The 19,870-nt window shown below is 55.7% G+C and overlaps 1 protein-coding gene and 1 pseudogene across 6 annotated transcripts in view; one reads left to right on the forward strand and one right to left on the reverse strand.

Annotated features, from left to right (window-relative positions):
* Window positions 1–18,147, forward strand: part of ERGIC1 (endoplasmic reticulum-golgi intermediate compartment 1) — a 183,141-nt gene extending 164,994 nt beyond the window's left edge. For all 6 annotated transcript variants that reach the window (XM_039878052.1, XM_039878036.1, XM_039878071.1 and 3 more), the window contains 5 exons: window positions 4,682–4,776; window positions 8,660–8,784; window positions 11,101–11,205; window positions 13,459–13,519; window positions 17,870–18,147. In XM_039878052.1, the coding sequence (XP_039733986.1) occupies window positions 4,682–4,776; window positions 8,660–8,784; window positions 11,101–11,205; window positions 13,459–13,519; window positions 17,870–18,132 (649 nt within the window). In that variant the 3' untranslated portion in view covers window positions 18,133–18,147. The remainder of the gene's footprint in view (window positions 1–4,681; window positions 4,777–8,659; window positions 8,785–11,100; window positions 11,206–13,458; window positions 13,520–17,869) is intronic.
* Window positions 7,050–7,168, reverse strand: LOC120617156 (uncharacterized; annotated as a pseudogene).
* Window positions 18,148–19,870: the final 1,723 nt, after the last annotated feature.

Consider the following 19,870-nt stretch of genomic DNA (forward strand, 5'->3'; position numbering starts at 1 on the left):
GCGGTGAGGCGCGAAGCAAGGGCCTGGGGTAGGGGCGGGAGAGGAGGGACGTAGGTCATGCGAGGAAGCTCTCTGGGACCTGGAGTTCTGTGTCCTGACCATTCCAGGTGTGAGTACGTTATTACCTACGTGGCAGGTGGAGGTGACAGGGAGGCTTGTGGGGCACAGAGGGAGTAGACCGCAGAGCACGACCATGCCCTGTGGCTACTTCGGCTATGGGGAGGGGGACGTATAGATGGTGACACCTGCATCACAGATCTACTTGGGGGCCACTTGCCCTCAGTTTCACTGGTAAAGAGCATGGCTCTGGGCTTCAGTGGCTCCAGGTGCGGACCCTGCCTCTGCGTCTTCCTGGCCGTGTGACCTTGGCCAGTCTTTATCCATCGTCTCTGAGCCTCGTTTCATTTCTCATGAAGAGAGAAAAAGCAATCCCCATTAAACATGGGCTTGGTCTGTATTAGATGAAATACCACATGTGAAGGCCACCAGCACTGTCCGGGAGCTGAGAACGGGGGACATCTGCTTTGATTAGTTATCAGGAAGGTCAGGTTTCCGGGCCCTAGACTGTCCCAAGGCCGTGCTATGCACCTTACACTCGCGGGCACGCTGAATCCTCACCGCGATGCTCCAAGGCGAACGCTGTTATCAGCTCGGTAAACAGCGATGTTAATGAGGACAATAAAAGCTGTGGGCGTTGATCGAGTGCTTCTTATTTTCTCAGATTGTGCCACGTCTGTGATCGTCTTCACTTTACATCAGGGGAAACTGAGGCTGGCGAAGGCAAAGCCCCTCAGCCAGTAGGTGACAGAGCCAGGATTTGAACCCGGGGAGCTTGGGCTTCCACCATGACGCCTTATTCTCTCGACTGAGGCGGGCTCGTGCTCGGCCCTCGAGAGAGAAGCGAGCGACACGCACGCCCCCGCCCGGGCACCCTGCCCCTTCGTCACCGGTTTCCACGCAGCCCTGGGAAGCCGCTAGAATCCTTAGCCCCTTTTTTCTTTCTTCCTCCTTCCTGTTTCTTCTTCCCATTTTTTTTTCTTCTTTTTAGTGAGTTGTATATAACTTACAGACAGCAGACTGCACAAATCTCAAAGATGAGACTTGAGCGCTTGCCTGTATTTAGATGCATGTCAGCATCACCCCATCAAGACGACACATCTCCACCAGCCCGCCCTGTTCTGCCTTCTATCGCCATTGGCTGATTTCACCCATCTTTAAACATCCCAGGAAGCTTTCCCAGTTGAGGGAACCGAGGCTCAGAGAGGTGAAGCAGCTCGTCCCAGGTCCCCCAGCTTCTTCCTGGCAGAGCCAGGAGGTGAGCTCACATCTGTCTGCCACTGCCCCCGTGAGTCTCCTCACCCTCGCTAGTGACAGGCAGAGTCAGGCCCACGAGAGTCCCCAAACAGCAGTGAATCCATAAAAAGCATTTATTTTAGCAACACGCGGGCTTATTTCTGGCCGTCCATTCACCTTTCAAAGTCCGCTCGGCCCCAGGCAGTAAGGTTAGCTCGCTTTGGCAGGCTGTGGCTGGGGGTGGCAGGAAGCCAGCAGCCTTGGAACATTTGCTTTGGACACAGAAGGTGGCCGTGTTGACCTCATCGGGTGGGTGGCACCGGCAACTGAACCGTGTTTATCCCATAGCCCGGGGCCCTTCGGAAGGGCTCCTGGGAGCAGCCAGCTCTAGCTTTACATAACCAGACTGGCCCCTGGCTCTGCAGGTCAGTGCTTTTCCTTCCCTCCCAGCACCTCAGCCCCTTTGTCTGGTCCTCTCCGAGGAGCTCGGGTCCCCGCAAGCTGGGAGAGGCCTCCTGGGGCCTTGAGGGTGAGCTCACCTTGGCGCCACACCTAAGGCTCACCTCGCTCTGCGCTGAGGTCACCTCCAGGGGATTGCCAGGGATGACATCATCCCACAATCCCTCAGTGATAGGCAGAGGCCCCGCCTCCCAGGTGGGAGAGGTGAGTAGCTTCAAGGAAGCGTCTCACCGGGCTGGGAAGGGGAGCCGGGAGCTCTCTCTCAGTGACCATTCTGTTAATCACCCAGCATCTCATTACTCAGCTGCCCTCCAGAGTTGCGATTTAAGGCCGGGTGCCGAAGACTAAGGAGGAGTCCTTGGCTGTGGAGAAGTCAGTCCTCCTCCAGCGTAACCTCCCGTGATCCTGTTTGCTCCTCTCCCGCTGGCTCATTCGTTCTTCCTGTTCCTTGATGTGGGCCAACGCTATGAGCCTGCCAAGCACAGGCCCTCGTCCCCGCTCCCCACACCCTGTGGCCTCAGAGGGCCAGGATCCCCCTCACTCTCCCCCTCGACTCTGGGTGCTGAGGACAGGAGGAAGGGAGGCAAAGTGGGTCCCGGGGCTCGGGCAGAAGGCAGACCTGGGCTGGGATTGCAGCTTAGCCATTTCCTGCGGTGTGACCTTGGGGGTGGGGCTCACCCTCTCTGAGCCTCAGTTTCCTGCTCGTATAACGGAGATCAGGATATTCCGCAGGGGCAGATGGGGTGACGTGGGTGCACGTGGGCCAGGTCGGGCCTTTCCTGGCTTAATGGGCTGGAGGCCTGGCAACCCGAAGGCTGAGCCAGGCCTGTCACTTGCTCGTGTCCAGGATCACCCTCGTGACCCCCGCAGGGAGACAAGCCCTGGCTGTGTTTTTGAGCCCACCATTTCCGGTTAAATGAGCACTCGCTGTGTCACACTTTGTGCCAGGGGCACAAAGACAGGATCTTAATAAGAACAAAATGCCCTCGCCCCGGCCTGGCTCATTCTCGCCCAAAGACGTGGCCATTGGCGGGGCTCTCGCCGCGTCTGGCTGTTCTGAGCCTCAACTCTTGGTTTTTCCGCCTGTGCACGGGGGCCGCCTCAAGCACAGCCCGTACTGCCCCCTGGGCCGGCCTTCAGGCTGGGCTCCCTCTCCCCGTGGGCTTCGGACACGGCCACCTGATGTCCACTCAGCAGACCCTCGGGGATGTCTCCGGCCACCTCAAGCTGGGCACAGCCACGCGGAGCTCAGCACCTTTCCCTCCCCACCCGCCCGATGCACAGTTCCAGAAAGAAACATGGCAGTCTGCCCGCGTGCCTTCCCCCACCCCCCCCGTGCCCCCTCAGGTCAGCGAGGCCCGCCTGCTCTGGCACCCCCCTGCCTCTCCCGTCCCCACCGTCCCCACCGTCCCCACCCGTCCCCCAGGCATCTCCACCCCAGTCTGATCTCCCTGATGTGCAGTGGCCCGTGCTGTCCATCTTCCTTATAGCAGAGAAGGAGGGAGCCTCTTAGGGTGCCGCCTGACCTGCCCCACCCCCATTCTCTGACACTGTACCGCACTCCCGCGTCCCTCTGCTCAACACGGTGACCTTCGTTCAGTTTCCAAGCAGTGCCTCTGCCATGCCGTCCGAGGATTCTTCCTCCTTGCCAGGATGGCCTCCTCAGCCTTCAGACAGCAGTCCCATCTCTGCAGAGAAGTTTTCCCAGCCACCCTCCCCAGAAGTCAGTCGCCCCTCCGTCCCTCTGGACACCCGCAGCTTCCCATCAATGCAGTTGGTGTAAAGTATTTATTTATGTAGGAGACGGAGGTGTCTTGTAAGCTAAGCTCATGATGGCAGAGACCGTGTCTGTCTGGTCTCTCCCTCTTTCTAGAGCCCGACGAGTTAAGTGCTCAAAAAGCGTGGAATAAATGTGCGTTGCTAACTGATCCCAGTGTGGTGCCATCGTCCCCAACAGGAAGGTGTCGAGACTGTCCATGGAGCCACCTCCCCCCAAAGATGTCCACGTCCCTGTGTCTGAAAACCTGTGAATATGTAACCTCATGTGGCAAAAAGAACTTTACAAATGTGATACGTCAGGGGTCTTGAGATGGGGAGGTGATCCAGAGTTATCCAGGTGGGCAGGGTGAAATCGCAGGGTTCCTATAAGAGGGAGTTAGGGGGCCAGAGAGGAGAGAAGATGCCATGTGGCTGGCTCGGAAGATGCAGGAAGGGCTGTGAGCTGAGGCAGCCTCCAGAAGCCAAAAAAGGCAGGAAAACAGATTCTGCCCCGGAGCCTGCCGGAGGTGGACAGCCCTGCCATCTCGTTCTAGACTTCTAACCTCCAGAAGCAGAAGATAATAAATGTGTGTCGTTTCAAGCCCTTAACTTTGTGACAATTTGTTACAGCAGCGACAGGAAACTAATACATTAGTATCTCAGACCTGGTGGCTTAGTCAGAGCTGGGACATGAAGATCAGCACCCAGGGGGTCCCCGACTTCCCAGTGGGGAGGGAGGGGAGCTCAAGAGAGGAAAGAGTCGGGTGCCGTGTGCCTGCCGCTGCCAGCCCTGACTCCTAGTAAGGCCCACATGAGTGTTCACATCACCCTATTCTCAGCGGCAGGGCGGTAGCCCCATGTGATGGATGGTTTTGCGGAGGTGACGTTATCCGCCCGAGCTCGTATAGAGCATGGCAGAGCCAGGAGTGGAACTTGAATGTAATTCCGAATCCGTGCTCCTAATACCACCCCGGCCCCCCGTCTCTGTGGGAAGGCCAGCATTCGGAGATGCGAGCAGCTGCCCTGTGCCTCGAGCAGACACCGGCTCCCCCCAGAGGGGAGTCCAGGTTATTGGCCGAGTAGTCACCAAGTGAAGTGGTCCCTGGCTGTCCCCTGCCGCTGGGGTGGGTGCCCTTATCCCAATGGAGCCTTCTGTGCTTGTCTCCCTCAGCGTGAACGAGCTCTACGTCGATGACCCAGACAAGGACAGCGGGGGCAAAATCGACGTCAGCCTGAACATCAGTTTACCCAATTTGCACTGCGAACGTGAGTACCCCCAGCAGCCCCCTGCCCCCGCAGGGCGAACAGGGCAAACCACGCACACCAGGGAGATGAGACTGTCCCCACTGCTTTGACGGGGGGAATGCGACCTAATGTGCGCGCACCTGGTTGCTTTCTGGAATAAAAAGCACAAGAAAGCGCCAACGGGGGTTACCTCTGGAGAGCGGCCATGTTGGGGTGGGGGGGTGTCTTAGGTCAGGTTCCCAAGAAGCAGAGTCTGAAGTCTCTGCAGGTGATTTATCGAGGGAGGACTGACCCTCAGGAGGAATCTGTCAGCGTGTGAGGGAGGGAAGGGGACACACAGAGACCTGTGGCATGTGAACGACACCACGGTTTGTCCCACCTGGTAGCAAGGGACTGTTACCCATATCCTTGATACCCTTGGCTGACCGCTACAGGGCGATGCGTGTAGGTGAGGGGTGGGGGTCACACAGCCTCATAAGCAAGGAGACCTGCAACCAGACAAGAGTAGCCACCTGGGCAGGGATGCAGCTCTGAGCCGTCAGCAGCCATCGGAAAACTTCCTTTTTTTTACTTCACACTCTTGTTTATTTGTTTGTTTCTACCCAAGAGAATGAATCACTTGTATAAAACCAACCTCACTGGAAGTCTGGTGTGGAGTCAGATTCTAGCTCCTTTGCTCACCAAAACCGTGTGTCAGTTTCCATCCACATCTGTAAAATGGGCCGAGGGCTCGCTATCGCGTAAGGTGTCGAGAGAACCTAATACACTGGCTTCTAGGCTGGTTCGCCAGTGGACTGGGTGTCTTTTCTCGGGCTGGGGTTCCAGCTGTCCCTCTGCCCCAGCCGGGCACATAAGCCGATGCAGGAACTCCCCTCCGCCCACCCGCTCCTTCCTACCGAAGGGTAGAACATGGGGTACATCTGCAGGCAGAGGGAGGGAGAGAGTCAGCCCCGTTACCGCCTTTGGCAAGAATGACGTCACGAGATTGAATCCACAGTGGGCCCCGAGCCAGGGAACCTATTGGAATAGATTGGTTTTATTTTTATTTTTCCTCTCTCTCTTAGAAAAATAACTCATCTGGTGGGGCTCCTCCTTCAGGAGTTGGTCATGTCTCTGGAACAAGGAAATTTTCAGGCCAGAGGCTGTGACCAGTGGGGCAGGGGAGGGAAAGGATGTGGTTATAGGCTCCGTCCCAGCTCCAGGCAGCCGCCCAAGAGAGGCCGGGCAACCCCGAGCCGCGGCTGCAGCCGGCCCACGGGGCCCTGCCACTCCGCAGGGCCGCCGCCCGGACCCAGGCCACTCCCACGAGAGCCCCATCTCGGCTTTTCTTTAAAGAACTTCAGGTTTTTGTGATGGAAAAAAAAAAAAAGTACATGCTCATCATTGTACCTTTGGAAAATCCGGAGCGGCAGGGAGAGAAGGGATTGCTCACCCCCACGACAGCGCTGGTGGACGCCCGAGGCCATTCTGCCCATCGTGGGCAGTCCCCTCTGCACCCTTCTAAACCCCGCTGAGGTCATGCGGCACGGCAGACTCGTGGCCTGCTTTTAAAAATCATGCTCTTTGTTGTTTGTTACCCAATTAATACCGGAATGTCTTTCTTATTTAAAAAGAGATGACATGTTCAAAACACGAGAATAGATCTTTAAAAAAGTGAAAGTGACACACACGTTACCTGTGGTGCCATCCAGCCCAGAGGAAGCCTCTGCTGGCGGTCGGGGTTCCCTTCCCCCTTCCCTGTGTCTGTCTGTCTCACTGTCCATCCGTCGTCTGTCTGCAGACATATATCAGGTTTGGGTTTTTCTTTTTACATAATCGGGACCCAACTATATGGGACCTTCCTGGGGTTTCTCGTTTGTTTGTCTGTTTGTTTGTTTGTTTGTTTGTTTTCTGGCTAATATCATGGAGCGGCTCTTATATTACTCATAAGGTTAGTGAAGCAATAACCTCAGCTGGCATTTACTCTGCTCACTGACCAGGCCAGGCCCCGGCCTGGATGTTTTGGCCGCCTTCGTGCGTGAAGATGAGAGGCATTCCAGCAGAGTGGCTACAGGGCGTGGGCCCTGGATGGAGACTCTGGGGTTCTGATCCAAGCTTCACTGTTTCTTAGCTGAGAGATATCGGGCAAACTACTCAGCCTCTCTAAGCTGCAGCGTCACCCTCATATAGGATGGTCTGGTAATACCGTCGTCTCCACAGAGGTATTCAGAGGCTGCATTCTTACAAAAAAAGACACTTAAAAGAATGTCTAGCACATAGTCAGTGCTGTTTTAATTTTCTTTTTTTTTTTTTAATGCCTACGGCACCTGGTCTTCCTAGGTGGTCTCCCATCCAAGTACTAACCAGGCCCGGCCCTGCTCAGCTTCCGAGATCAGACGGGATCGGGCACATTCGGGGTGGCGTGGCCGTACATTGTTTTAATTTTTTTTAAGCTTCACTCACCTAGGATTGAGGAGGAAACTGAGGCCCAGAAAGGTGTGAGGTAGCTTGGTCGAGGTGCAGTCTCAGAGGCCACATCCTTAGCTGCTGCCGTGCCACGTGTGGACTGAGCCCATCCCTGTACCTGCTGCCCAGCGTCCCAGAGGGGGCTGGTCAAAGGGACAGGCAGTCAGGATGCTTCCGGTGGTCACAAGTTCAAACAAGGTTGCCCGCAGAGCCCTGCACACGCGTCTGGTCGTGGGTGCCTCTGGAGGATGGACTTCCGGCGGGGAGCAGGCCCGCGGAGCCACATGGGGGCCTGCCTGCGTTCCTTTTCCCTTGACTATGACGGCATCAGCCGTCCCCACGTAGTACAGACCCACGAGCCAGCGGCACCTTCAGTGGCTGCGTCACGCTCCCTTCCGTGGGCGGCCGTCACTCACTTCGTGTCTCCATTGAGGAATCCGGGGTCGTTCCCGTTTTTTTTTTTCCCTTTTAGGGTTGGCTCACTTAAAAGATTACCTCCAGCTGTTCTTTCTTTATATTGCAACCTCCCTCCTAGCGTTTCTTTCTTTCGGGGAAATTCCTGCGTTTCGTTTCTATAGCTTATCGCCCCCCTACTCCCCGCCTCCTTGCCACTTGGACCATCTCGAGGAAGGCAGTCGGCACGCCCCTGCCCGTTTTACAGGTTGGGAAGCTGAGTCACGGAAGTGGTCGAGTCCCACTGGAGTCGAGGACCAGGATGCCAGGCCCCAGATTTGCCTTTTAGCATACTGAGGAACCCCGAAAAGTGCTCAGGCTTCCAGAGGGCAGGGCTCGGAGGACTGGGCAGTGGTAAAGGAAGGCGTGAGTGAATGGGCGAGGGATGAATGAATGAATGAATGCCTGAGCCTGTTCACCCGTGAACCCAGAGGCTGTCTGAGATGGCAGTAAGTGTCCACCTTTATTGAGCACTTGCCGATTCCTGTGCATCAGATCCTGAGCTAAGCATTTTCCACCTGTATTAACTCTTTGATCCTCAAGATTTTCCAAGGAAGGTTCAATTATTCTCACCTCATTTTTCAGAGAAGGAAGCTGAGGCATCAGGAGGTTGAGGGCCTCAGCCACAGCTGGTTGCACAGCTGGTAAAAGGCAGGGCCAGGATCCCAGCAGCCTTTTCACCCTGACCCTCTGCTGCCTGCCTGCAGCCTCACATCAGGCAGAGTAGTCACCCCGGCACCCCACAGTCCTGCATCTCTGGCCCCACTGGCTGCTGCCTTCCCAGCTCTTTCCAGCTGCAGAGGGCTGGCTCCCTCTTATTCCAGGGCCACTTCCTCCTCCTCCTTGGCCAGCCGACTTCCTCTCTGTGGCTCCGGGACCCAGACCGTGAGCTCCTGGAGGGGCCGTCCCGTCTGTGCCATGGAGGAGATGGAGGAGGGGGTCCCGAGAGGAGGGGGCTGCCTGTTGCTCTGGGTGTTGGTGACGCGTCTCTCCTTGCCTCCCGCAGTGGTTGGGCTCGACATCCAGGATGAGATGGGCAGGCACGAAGTGGGCCACATCGACAACTCCATGAAAATCCCCCTGAACGGCGGGGCGGGCTGCCGCTTCGAGGGGCAGTTCAGCATCAATAAGGTACAGAGCCTCCCCCGCCCCCCGCCCCACCTCCTTCGTCCCGGAAAACGGCGGGAGATGGCAGAGCCGTGCACCCATTCGGCCGCCCCTCTTCCCGCTACCCCAGACAGAAGCGGCGCCCTCCAAGTCATCTGTCTGCCTCAAGCCTAGGTTTTCACATCTTTAGCTTGAGGGTGGGATGATGATAGTCATATGATGATACCCCCACATCACGAAGTTCGCGTGGGAAAGAAATGAGCTATTACACATTCGTTCATTCATTCCTTCCCACATTTTCGTCAAGGTCCTTCCCAGTCCCCGGGCGGGCAAGCGGCTCTGGGGCAATGCGCTGAATGAGGTGGGCGGGCTCGCAGCACTGCGGAGCGTCCGCTCCAGTGGACAGAGGCTGACAGCACACAAACCGAAAAGCATTCGAACCCTGGCCATCTGGCATCGGGGCTCCCCTCCTTTCCCCCCGTGTCCCCGTGTTTCATCTTCCCGACACGTTGGTCACATGTGCCACGACCCGTGTGTCTGTCCACTCACTCCGGGCCACAGCTCAGGCCACCTTTGGAGGGATGGGGGTTTGTGCCTTTAAGGAGCTCTAAGTCAAGGGGTGCTCAGTTAAGAAAGCCCGCCGTGGCTACGGGTGAGGTCCGTAGCGGGCCCCCACCCTTTGACTTCCCAGCATCAGCCTTGCACTTGCCCCGTGGCGCCCTTATCTGTCCATCAGGAAGTCAGCCAGCAGCCAGAAGTCAGCGTTCACGTGTTTCGAGCTGTACCAGCAGCCCACAGCACCCCAGACTCCTCGCTTAATCACTCAGCCCCTCCGAAGGCGGGCAGGATGGGCTGGTGTTTGGGGCCTGGCTCCATCTATATGTTTTTTAAAATCCATCAGAGACACTGACGTAGGTTCCTAAGTCACAAGCTCTAAAAGCGTCGTCTTTCCTTTCTTCAGCTCAGTGTGTGCTGGCATGAGTCAGCCACCTGTGACGGATCCCAAGCGGAGGGGGAGTGGGTCACTGAGTCACAGCCTCGAGGGGCGGCAGCGGGTGGCAGATGTGCGGGAGCCAGCCTCCTCGGCTCCCTTAACTCTGGGAGCGTGAGGCCCAGGCCCCGAACCCGGCTCTGAACTCTGCCCATGGCCCCGTCCGCAGGAGGCCCCATGTCACCGCATAGAGAAACTCAAGGGCACACACCCGCGCTCTTGATTTCTCCCTTCCGGGGGTGGTGGCACTGGGGACTGTAGCCCTGACCTCACCATGTGAATTTTTTATAATACGGATGAATCCGGGTATTACTTTTATAAATAAAAATGAAGTTAAAAATATTTTTAAATGCAGTGGGCTTTTCCCCATGCCCTGCCCGTGTACATACTGTTCTGTCTTCCGGGAGGGTCCTTCCCTCGTGGCTCCGATGACAAACATGGCCATCCTACGAAGCCAACCCAGTAACGACTGCCCTTGGCTTTGCAGTCGCCGCCTCATTTAACCCTCCCCATAACCCTTTTGCGATTATCGTCCCCATTTTGCCCATGTCGGGAAACTGAGGCACAGAGTGGTGGCTGACCGTGCCCCGGGAACCCCCGCTAGGAAGCAGGGCCAGACTGGAGCCTGCGTGTGGTAATCGGGGCCCTGAAGTGGGCGATGCTTACTGTCCCTCCTGAGACATCTTGCCAAGCGGTCATTCCTGCTCACCCCACACCCAGTGGGTTCCCCCCTCGTCCGAACCCCCGTGGCCCAGGGCCCACCATCGTACCTCACTCGACTGTGAGCTCGCTGAGGCTGCGTGACGTTCTGTCGGCCAGGAACCCCCGCGTCGGGTCTCAGCGAAGACAGGAATATTCCCGTGAGCGGTCCACAACTGTGTGTTTGAAACAGACGTCCCTACAAAGTAGGCAGACTCTGATGGACCACGGCCAAGCCGTAAGCCACGCTCCTTCTGATGGCTGACCGTGTTGATTTGGAGTTCGAGGAAGCTCTGTTGGCCTGTAGGCCTAAAGGTCATCCCCCAACCCACCGTGGGGACAAGAGCCAGCGGGTCGATGGTGGGCAGCTGCCGTTTAGAGCCCTGGCCTTGCAGCAAGCACCGAGCCGGGCTCTTTACGTGCATGCTCCCCCTCCAGAGCCCCCGCACCCGCCTCGGGAAGCTACTGTCTGCGCCCCGTGCTACAGATGAAGAGCCTGGGGCGCAGAGAGGGGCAGTGGCTACTCCAAAGTCTGGTGGCTGGGGCCAAGCTGGGGTCCAAATCCTGATCCGTCTGACTCCAGGGTGAAGCCTTGCGCTCCACCCTCTGGGGCGGCCCACCAAACTCCTGGGATCTGCTTCTCTTCCCAGGTCCCAGGCAACTTCCACGTGTCCACACACAGTGCCACGGCCCAGCCACAGAACCCAGACATGACCCATGTCATCCACAAGCTCTCCTTTGGGGACACACTACAGGTGAGTGGGACCCGCTCGGGGCGGCATGGCTGGGGGTGGACATACAAGGGCTGTGTCTTCTGTCTTCCCCTGGCACAGAGGGATGCCCTCCAGAGGGAGTCACCCGCTTTGAGCCTCTGCTCTATCACACGACCCTCTGTATTATTCCTTCTGAAGGAAGCTACCGTTTCATCAGCAGCGCTCTGACCTCAGAACCTGGGGTTGAGACCTGAGGCCTGGGGAAAGGGACTTGCTTTTCATGAGCAAGGACTAAGCGCCAGTGGTTTCTCTATGTCATTTTTGCAGCCTTATGAGATGAGAGGGGGCCCTGCATTTTCAGATGTGGAGCTGGGCCCAGAGAAGCCCCTCGTCCAGGGTCCCCCAGCAGATCTGTCCAACTCCACAGTCCAGCCCACTCCCTCCCCGGCCCCCTCGGCCTTACTGCTCAGCGCCCACGTGCACTAAACAGGGGTAGCACTGTGAATGAAGTATCCTGAGAGTCCTTGCCATTATCATGATTGAAAGGGCCCCCTCTAGCAGGCCCAGCCCAACGATTTCCTGTCATGCCAGCAACACAAAGGCACCAAACACTGACCACCCGATCTGTGCCAGGGGCAGGCAGGGGACCTTCGACATCCTCTGACCTCTCCACCCCTCGCCACGATGAAGTAGATGCTCTCACTCACTATTAGCCAAAGGGGATCAGGCCTCAGAGGGGGACGTAACTGGCAGGTGAGCGGAGAGCTGCAGCCAGGGGAGACAGGGCCCGGACGGAGGCAGGTGGCGGGGAGAAGAGGGGAGGATGGCCTGGGAGGGACTGGGAGCAGTCTCGCACTGCTGTGTACCGCTGACAGAACAAGCCCTGGCCTTGCAGCAAGCACCGAGCCAACCCAGTAAGAAGACGGTAACAGCCTTCTGCTTTGTTGTTCTTCGGGTGGAAATAGGATTTTCCTTTCAATGTAAAAAACTTAGCTGAGGGTCCATCTACCCATCCGTTATCCATCCATCCATGCACCAAGTATTCGTTGAGCACCTACTGTGTGCCAGGCCTTGTGTACACATTGGCGAGGACGTGTATGGTTCCCGCCCATGTGGAATTTACCATCTAGAAGGGAAGACAGAAGTTAATCAGTCAGTCACACAAATGAATGTGAGATAAAGCCGTGACATGATGGGAGGGAACATTCTAGGACAGAGTGGCACATAGTAGTTGCCCAAGATGGGTCCTCTTGGGTTGGAAACCAAGTCTTTAGATGGTCAATCCCAAGGCAGCGATGGACAAACTTTCTTTCCCTTTGGGCTTGTTGAGAGCGTGCGGTTCTGGTAAGTGCTCGATCAACATCCGCCACCTGAGGCCAAGATAAGGGGTCAGGTCACCCAGGCTGCCACTGTTCCTGGAGTCGATCCCCATCTACTCCCTGACCTCCCTCCTTCCCACTCCTCACCCCCACCTCCTTTCTGAGGCCACACGGGCCTCTGTCTGTTCCTTAGTCTCCAGGCTCGTGCGTTTGCATATCGCTTGCCTGATTAGCTTCCCGTTTTCCTGCAGATCTTGATGTCAATGTCACTTCCTCCAGGAAGTTCTCCCGGGTGTCTAGCTCAGCAGTGTATCTGGTGTGCCGTATCCTGCTTTAGATTTTCCTTGAGGCTGACCTGGTTTCCCATCACCCTCAGAGAAGAGATGGGGTGTGGCCTTCAGCAGCCTCTGCCAGCGGTCACATCCAGGCCAGCTTCTGTGAGGAGCGGTCTCTTTATAACTGTCATGTGTTCTCTGCAGCAGACAGGGTAGGAGGCCAGCCACCCTGGGCCCCCTTTCAGAGAGCTGTGGACGTCTCAGGAGGACCGTGCCGGGCCCCAGATCTGCCGTTGCTTGAGTCTTCTGTGTGGCTTAATGGAAAAAGTCCAGGCTCGGGGTCAGACAGACCTGGATTCGGAGTTTGGCTCAGCCGTTCATGAGTGTGGAATGCTGGACGAGTGTCCATGCTTCTCCAAACCTAATGCTCTTCTGGAAAATGGGCCAAATGGTACATCATCAGGGACATCAAATGTGCCTCCCAGGGCAGAGTGGCACGTAGTAGTTGCCCAAGGTGGGAAGCTGGTGCCTACCACGCGCCAAACCTGTGCTGTGTCTGTATCTTGCCCTCCACAACTTGTCTACAAGACAGACCCCGATGGAGCTCCATTTTACGTGGGTTGCACCTGGCTGTCCCCTCGCAGCCAGATCTGGAGGTGGTGGCATCCTGAGGTCAGTCCCCTCACTGTGCTTCTCCACAGGTCCGGAACGTCCATGGAGCTTTCAACGCTCTCGGGGGAGCAGACAGGCTCACCTCCAATCGTACGTACCTCAGCTGGGGAGAGCCTCTGGTGGTGGGCTCCCCCCGGGCAGCAGAAGGGGAGTGGGGGAGGGGAAGGGACATGTACGAGCACTCACTGTAAGCCAAGCTGTCAGTGCTTCTGGCCCACAGCGGGCTTGTGAAGAGGCTGGAATTGTCCCCATATAACAGAGAAGGGAAGAAAAGCGGCTTGTCTGCAGGAAAGTACGTGGCAGCCCCAGGCACACCATACGTGCTCAGTGAATGCCTGCTATGATCATCATTCCTGTTATCATGACTGTCACATAATTGTTCTTAGCGGAGCTAATCACCTAAGGTCCCACAGGGAGTGATGGCAGAGTCAGAATTCATCCTCGATCACGTGGCACCGTGAGAACAAGTCTGCAGGTGGCTTGGTCAGGTCTGGTGACCTGGGCCACCTCCCCTACCCCGTCCCGTCTTCTTGCTTGAGCCCCTCACACCCACGAATGCCCCCTCCCTGAGCCGTCTCCCCACTGAGCCTCCAGGCACCTCAGAGCACGCCGGCAGAAAATCGCACACACCTACTCGCGGGAGTGCACGCACACTCAGGGCCTTTGGACGTGTGCACAGAGTGGGCCTGGGAGGCCTGTCTGCTCAAGCAGACCCGGCCCTGGATCCTGCAAGGACCGGGTTACCTTTTTTTAATTTCCTCACCTGAGCTCACCTTTCATCCATAAGGCTTTTCTTGTCACTTCTTAAAATACATTCTGCTCTCCAATAGCCAGAAATCCGAGCAGAAGAATACGTCTCTCCATGACCTACCACCACCCCCCAGCAAATCGGGTTTCTCATTTGTCTGTCATTTTTTCAGAAGTCATTTTTTCACTGTATAGATAACAGTTTACCTTTTGAGTTTTGTGCTTGGCCTCATGACGTAGCCACAGTTTGTGCCCAATTTTTCCAGTGGTTGGAGGCACGTGACAGCTCTGCCATGCTGTATTCAGGCATCGTCTTTTCATGGATAATGTCTGTTCTCTCTTGTTTTTCACCATCACGGTAAGGCCTGTGATGTCGATGCCGTTTGCTTTACGTTACCCGGTGGTGTCCCAGCACGGTCTGTGCCCATTCATGCCCCCTCTAGCCACGTCTGGGTGTGCAACAGGACCCCGTGTATTCATGCAAATGTCCCATTATAATGGAGGTGACTCTGGATGGTGGGCTCCTCCTCCTCGCGGTTCTGTGTAAGGGCAGCCTGTCGTCCCAAGGTGGCGATCCACACATGCTTGCAGTCAGCATGGACCCCTCGGCTGCCTGATGTGGGAAGAGGATCAAGCAAGGAAGGCCCCAGAGTGTGCCAGCTGATAGAATGTGTGGGCAGAAAACCTTGCCTGCTCTGGGACTGGTGATGAAAGCCATCTCAAGCTGGCTTTGTGGAAAGAAAAAATGCATTAAGTCAGGCAGCAGGCAGCCAGGAGTAGGTAGGGCTGGCTCTCAAACTCAGCCCTCCCCCTGCCCCCTGCTGGGCCTTTGCCTTTGAGGTCGGTCTGTTCCCAGGTCTTCCCATGGGGGCTGCTGCTTGTCCTTCAGATCTCAGCTCAAATGCCACCCCCTCAGAGAGGCCCTCCCTGACCACTTTATCTATCTAAAGTAACCCCCACTCCTAGTAACAAACCTATTTTTCTCCTAGCACAAACCACTCTCTTTGAAGATACCAAGGACTAATTTGTTGATATCTGAGCTGTGACGACTGCATTGTGGTGGTGGTTTTTTGGTTTTGTTTTGTTTTTTAAGGAGTTCTTATCTTTTAGGGAGACAAAACTAAGCTATTTGTGGATGAATTGATGCGATGTCTGGGATTAGCTTCAGAATAAAATGCGGGAGGAGGAGCAATGGGTAGAGGTGAAGCAAAGCTGGCCACTGTTCTTTGGTGATTCTGGGGAACGGGTACATGGGGGTTGGGGACACGATCCCCTAGTTTTTATACGTTTGCGTTTTTCCATAATAAGATGTCTGAAGGGCAAGAGGGAGCCAGCAGCCCCTAGGAAGGTCTGCTAACAAGGAATCCATGTGGGTGTGTTAGGTGCAGCGTCTCTAGCGGACTTTGGCAAATTGGGTCAAAGGCCTTAAAATGGTCATTACATTTGAGTCATCACTTCTACTCATAACCGGGTAAGCTAAGGAAATAATTAAGAGAGCGTACAAAGATTTAGGAAAATTGATGTCCATTAGATCATTGTTTATAAGAGTGAAAATCAGGAAGTGTCTGCATCTAGCCAGGGGGCTTGGTTGTGTGCACTGTACGTGGCCACGCCATGGGACGCAGGCTGCCACCCTCTGTGACGTGTCAGAACCTCGCTGGCTTCCAGGCAGCAAGCATTCATTGAGCATCTACTAAGTGCCAGTCCCTAAGTGCTAGGGGATTTGTCAGGGTGTGAAACTGACACTCTGGAGCTTACATTCTGTGTCTTGGACCTGAAATGGCACCTGTGGTGTTCGGCTCTTAGAAAAAGGTTCAGTATGATCTAATTTTAGGAAAACATAAATATATATGTAAATATAGATCTGGCAGTTTATACATAAGAAAAGTCAGTCCACGCTTTTCTGTGGATGGTGGATTTATGAGTGATTTTTCTTTATGGTCATCTGGTTTTTGTACAAATTTTAACAGAACTATTTTTTAAATTAAATTTATTGGGGTGACATCAGTTAACATTATGTAAATTTCAGGCGTATAGCTTTATAATACAACATCTGTGTACTCCATCGAGTGCTCACCACCCAAAGTCTGGTCTCCTCCGGTCACCATATACTTGACCCTTTCTGTCCTCTCTCCAGCCCCCTTCCCCTCCGGTAACCTCCATTCTGTTCAATAAACTATTGCAGATGTGAGTTTCGTACTTCAGGTTTTCAACCCGGAGCAATGGGCACTTGGAGCACCGTATTTCAAGTGTGGTCTTGGGCTCCTGGTTTATCATGTGGATTCTGAGCCCCATCTCCGGCCCACAAAGCGGGAACCCCTGGGGGCGAGGCCAAGGTGCCTGCCTCTGAAATCCTGGGTGGCTGGCGCTCCTGCCATCCACGGGCCACTGTGGGCTCGAGCAGACGGTGTCGGGGTCTTCGCAGACTTAACTCCGAGGCTGCAGGGCTTTTCCAAGTTTTTCGGAGGACTTAGGTCTCGAGACAGTTCAGGAAGCACTGTCTTTTCCTTAGTGAGACTGTCAGCAGGAAGAGGCTGTGAACACCCTCTGCATCCTCTACCTCTTACAAAGATGAGTCCAAGGGCTCAGTACTGACTCAGGGTTAGTCAAGGTGAGAACCCACAGGCCTACATTTCTGTGTTATTTCCGACCCGAGGTTCTAGAAGGCAGTAACAGAGGGGTCCTTGAGTTTCTCTGAGTGTCCAGAAGGTCCAGAGAATCTGTACCTCTCCCGGGTGAGAGTTGGCAGCTTTGGGCCAGCATTCTATCAGCCTAGTGTTTGATCCTGCTTACCTCATGCTTATCAGAAGCTGATTCATCTGTTCTCTCATTCATGCTTCTGACCAGTCATCCCTCCCTTCGTTCATTCATTCAATAAGCATTTGTCACTGTCCGCTTTGTACCAGGCCCGAAGCTGGGTTCTGGGGACACGGAGATGAGTAAGGCTCGGTCCCTGCCCTCTGTGGCCCCACCATCCAGCGGGGGGCGGGGGGCGGTGAGGGCAAGAGTTACAGTGGAATATGACAGGGCCAGGTGGAGAGGGACTGATCTCTCGTCATCTGAAATTAATCAGTTCTCCACAGATGCATTTTTCTGGTTGGTGGGTCTGCCTTTTTTTTGGGGGTTCAGCCTTTTTAAAACTTAAACCCAATGTGTTTCAGAAGTGTCAGTATTCAAACAGAGACCAGAGCGTGCACAATGAAATGTGATCTTCACCACATCCTGCCTTCCTCTCCAGAGCCTAGGACTGCTAATAGTTCTTTGGGTTATTTTTCAGAAAATTCTTCTGTGTGTTCACACACAGAGAGAGCGGGAGCCTTCCCTTCCCCCAGTCCACGGACACGTGCTGTTCACCCTGTTCTGTAACTCCCTCCTTCTCCCATAACGGTTCCCCTTGGAGAGGGACCCCTCCCGGCACCCCGCCTAGGAGGATTGCCCCATTAACGGACATTGCGTTGTTCCCAGAGTTTGAAGATTAAATACAGGAGTATAGATCCTGACAGGCGGAGCCTTTCAATTCCTGGTGTCACGGGGAGAAAACAAAGAGGGGTCACTTAGTGACGAAAATGTGGAGACCGAGCCCCCCTCCCCCGCCCCCAGGTCATACCAAGCGGGTCTAAGGTTGAAATGACGGCGAGCTGCCAGCCAGGCAGTGCGCGTCCCCTGCTTCACCCCGCCCTGTCCTCTCCGCAGCCCTCGCCTCCCACGACTACATCTTGAAGATCGTGCCCACGGTTTACGAGGACAAGAGTGGCAAGCAGCAATACTCCTACCAGTACACGGTGGCCAACAAGGTACGCGGGCGGCGGCCCGGCCCAGCCGCGTGCAATCGCGCCCTCTGCTGGCCAAGAGCAGAGGTGACAAGCGTCTGGGCGAGATTTCCACCGGTTCCCTTGGGCGGGTGGGGGGCGGCCTTTCCTGAGGGGCTGCCCTGGCCAGGCTCTGTCCCTGGGTGAAGACGGGAGACCAGTCTCAGAGTCAAGGGGCAGAAGTCTAACCGGAAGACGGGGCGTGATCTGTGTGAGAAGGAGCAGGCGGGTGGCCTCCCGCAGAGGTCCCAAGGCTGGCACATGTCCCTGCCTCTGGCCTTGCTCCTTCAGACTCAGGAAGGAGTCTGACTGTCCAGCGCACGACGGACGCCCTGGCTCCTGGGGCAGAAGTGCTTTATCTGAAAGCACGAGACTTTCGAATCACACGGGATGGCCATTGGTTAACGGGGATGTCCCAGGACCCCAACACTCAAAGTCACGGCCTCAGTGGGGAGCAGAGCATGATCAGAGCCAGCGGAACGGGGGTGACCAACAGTCAGTGGCTTCAAGCCGAGACGGCCTCAGGCTTGCCCGGGGCCAACCCTGCCGGTGGGACGTAAATGGAGGCACGTTGGTTGAGGCACCCCCGATATACCCCGTTATGGCCAGGACCCTCCCCTTCCGTCTGTTCCAGAGCTGCCCAAACCCCTGCTAAGTGATATATTGTTTAGCTCAGCTAATAGTAACAGTAAGAGGAGTAGCTATCGTTTGTGGAGCCCTCACAGTGGGCTGGACACCAGCCAAGCTATCTGCCCATCGTCTTTTTCAGTCATCATGACAGCTCTGACATCGGGACTCTTATCGCCCCCAGGGGACATGTTTGGCCACTGAGGTGCTGAGAGGCGATCACTAGAACCGGGTATTAGAACCAGGTCCTCCTCGGGCTCCAGAGCTGGCCTCTTGCTCACATCACCAGTCCATCTATCTGAACAAGGCACAAGAGTCTGCCGGGCTGGCAGCTCCTCCCTCTCCGGCGACTCGGGGTCCCTTGCTCTGACCTGCCTGTGCTGATGTTCTGGTATAACTCCCTGAAAGGAACCCTGTTTCCTTTCGTCTCTGTTCCTTGGAGGGACCGTCACCCTCACGAGCTGACAGCATCTGACAAATGGGAGAACGTGGGTGCAGTCTGGGCAGGAAGAGCAGGAGCCGTGGAGCAGATGGCCGGCTCAGAGCCGGCTCAGTCACTAAGTCACATAACCACTCTGTGCCTCAGTTTACTCATCTGTAAAATGGTGCCCACCTCATAAGATTGCTGTCAAATGAGGCAATCCTTTTAAAACCACTTGGCGCACAAAGCTTTAAGTAAATGGTACCTTCGGCTGCCGTGTTTCATTTTTTTTCCTCTGTCCCCCGGGCCTGGGCTGTGACCCAGACAGTCACCCTGCCCATCAGCTCTCCCTGGAGAAAGGTGAGCTTCCCCCAAGGCTTTGGCAAGGGCCCAGGAGCCAGAACAGCTTGCTCAGCCCTCTCGGTGGCCTTGGCCCCAGCCCGCCCTGCGACTGTGTGGGGCTGCACCCACTGGGGCCGGCGGCAATCCAACAGACAAAGCAGGTCTCTGGCTTATCCCTGGGAGAAGCCGTGAACTCAGGCCCAGCATTTGGCGTTGGGAGTACCCCTGTGGTTCAGCTTGGTCTCCATTCGTAGACAAATGAGAGAAGCCCAGAGGTTTTCAGCATCCTGAAGCACCCAATCTGGAGAGGACATTATTCACTCAGCCCCTTAGCATCCTTTTAGTCCCAGAAGGGTGGCTTCCCAGGTAGACCCGTGGCAGAGGCCCATGGCAGGGCCGAGCCCTCTGCCTTTCTAGTTCTGTGTTCCTTCTTCGAAGCAGCTCACTCAGCACGTGGCCTTTATACTTCTCTCTCTCTCTTCCTCTCTCTCTCTC

The sequence above is a fragment of the Pteropus medius genome, unplaced genomic scaffold (assembly GCF_902729225.1).
Source record: "Pteropus medius unplaced genomic scaffold, Ma_sr-lr_union100, whole genome shotgun sequence".
Lineage (NCBI taxonomy): Eukaryota > Metazoa > Chordata > Mammalia > Chiroptera > Pteropodidae > Pteropus > Pteropus medius.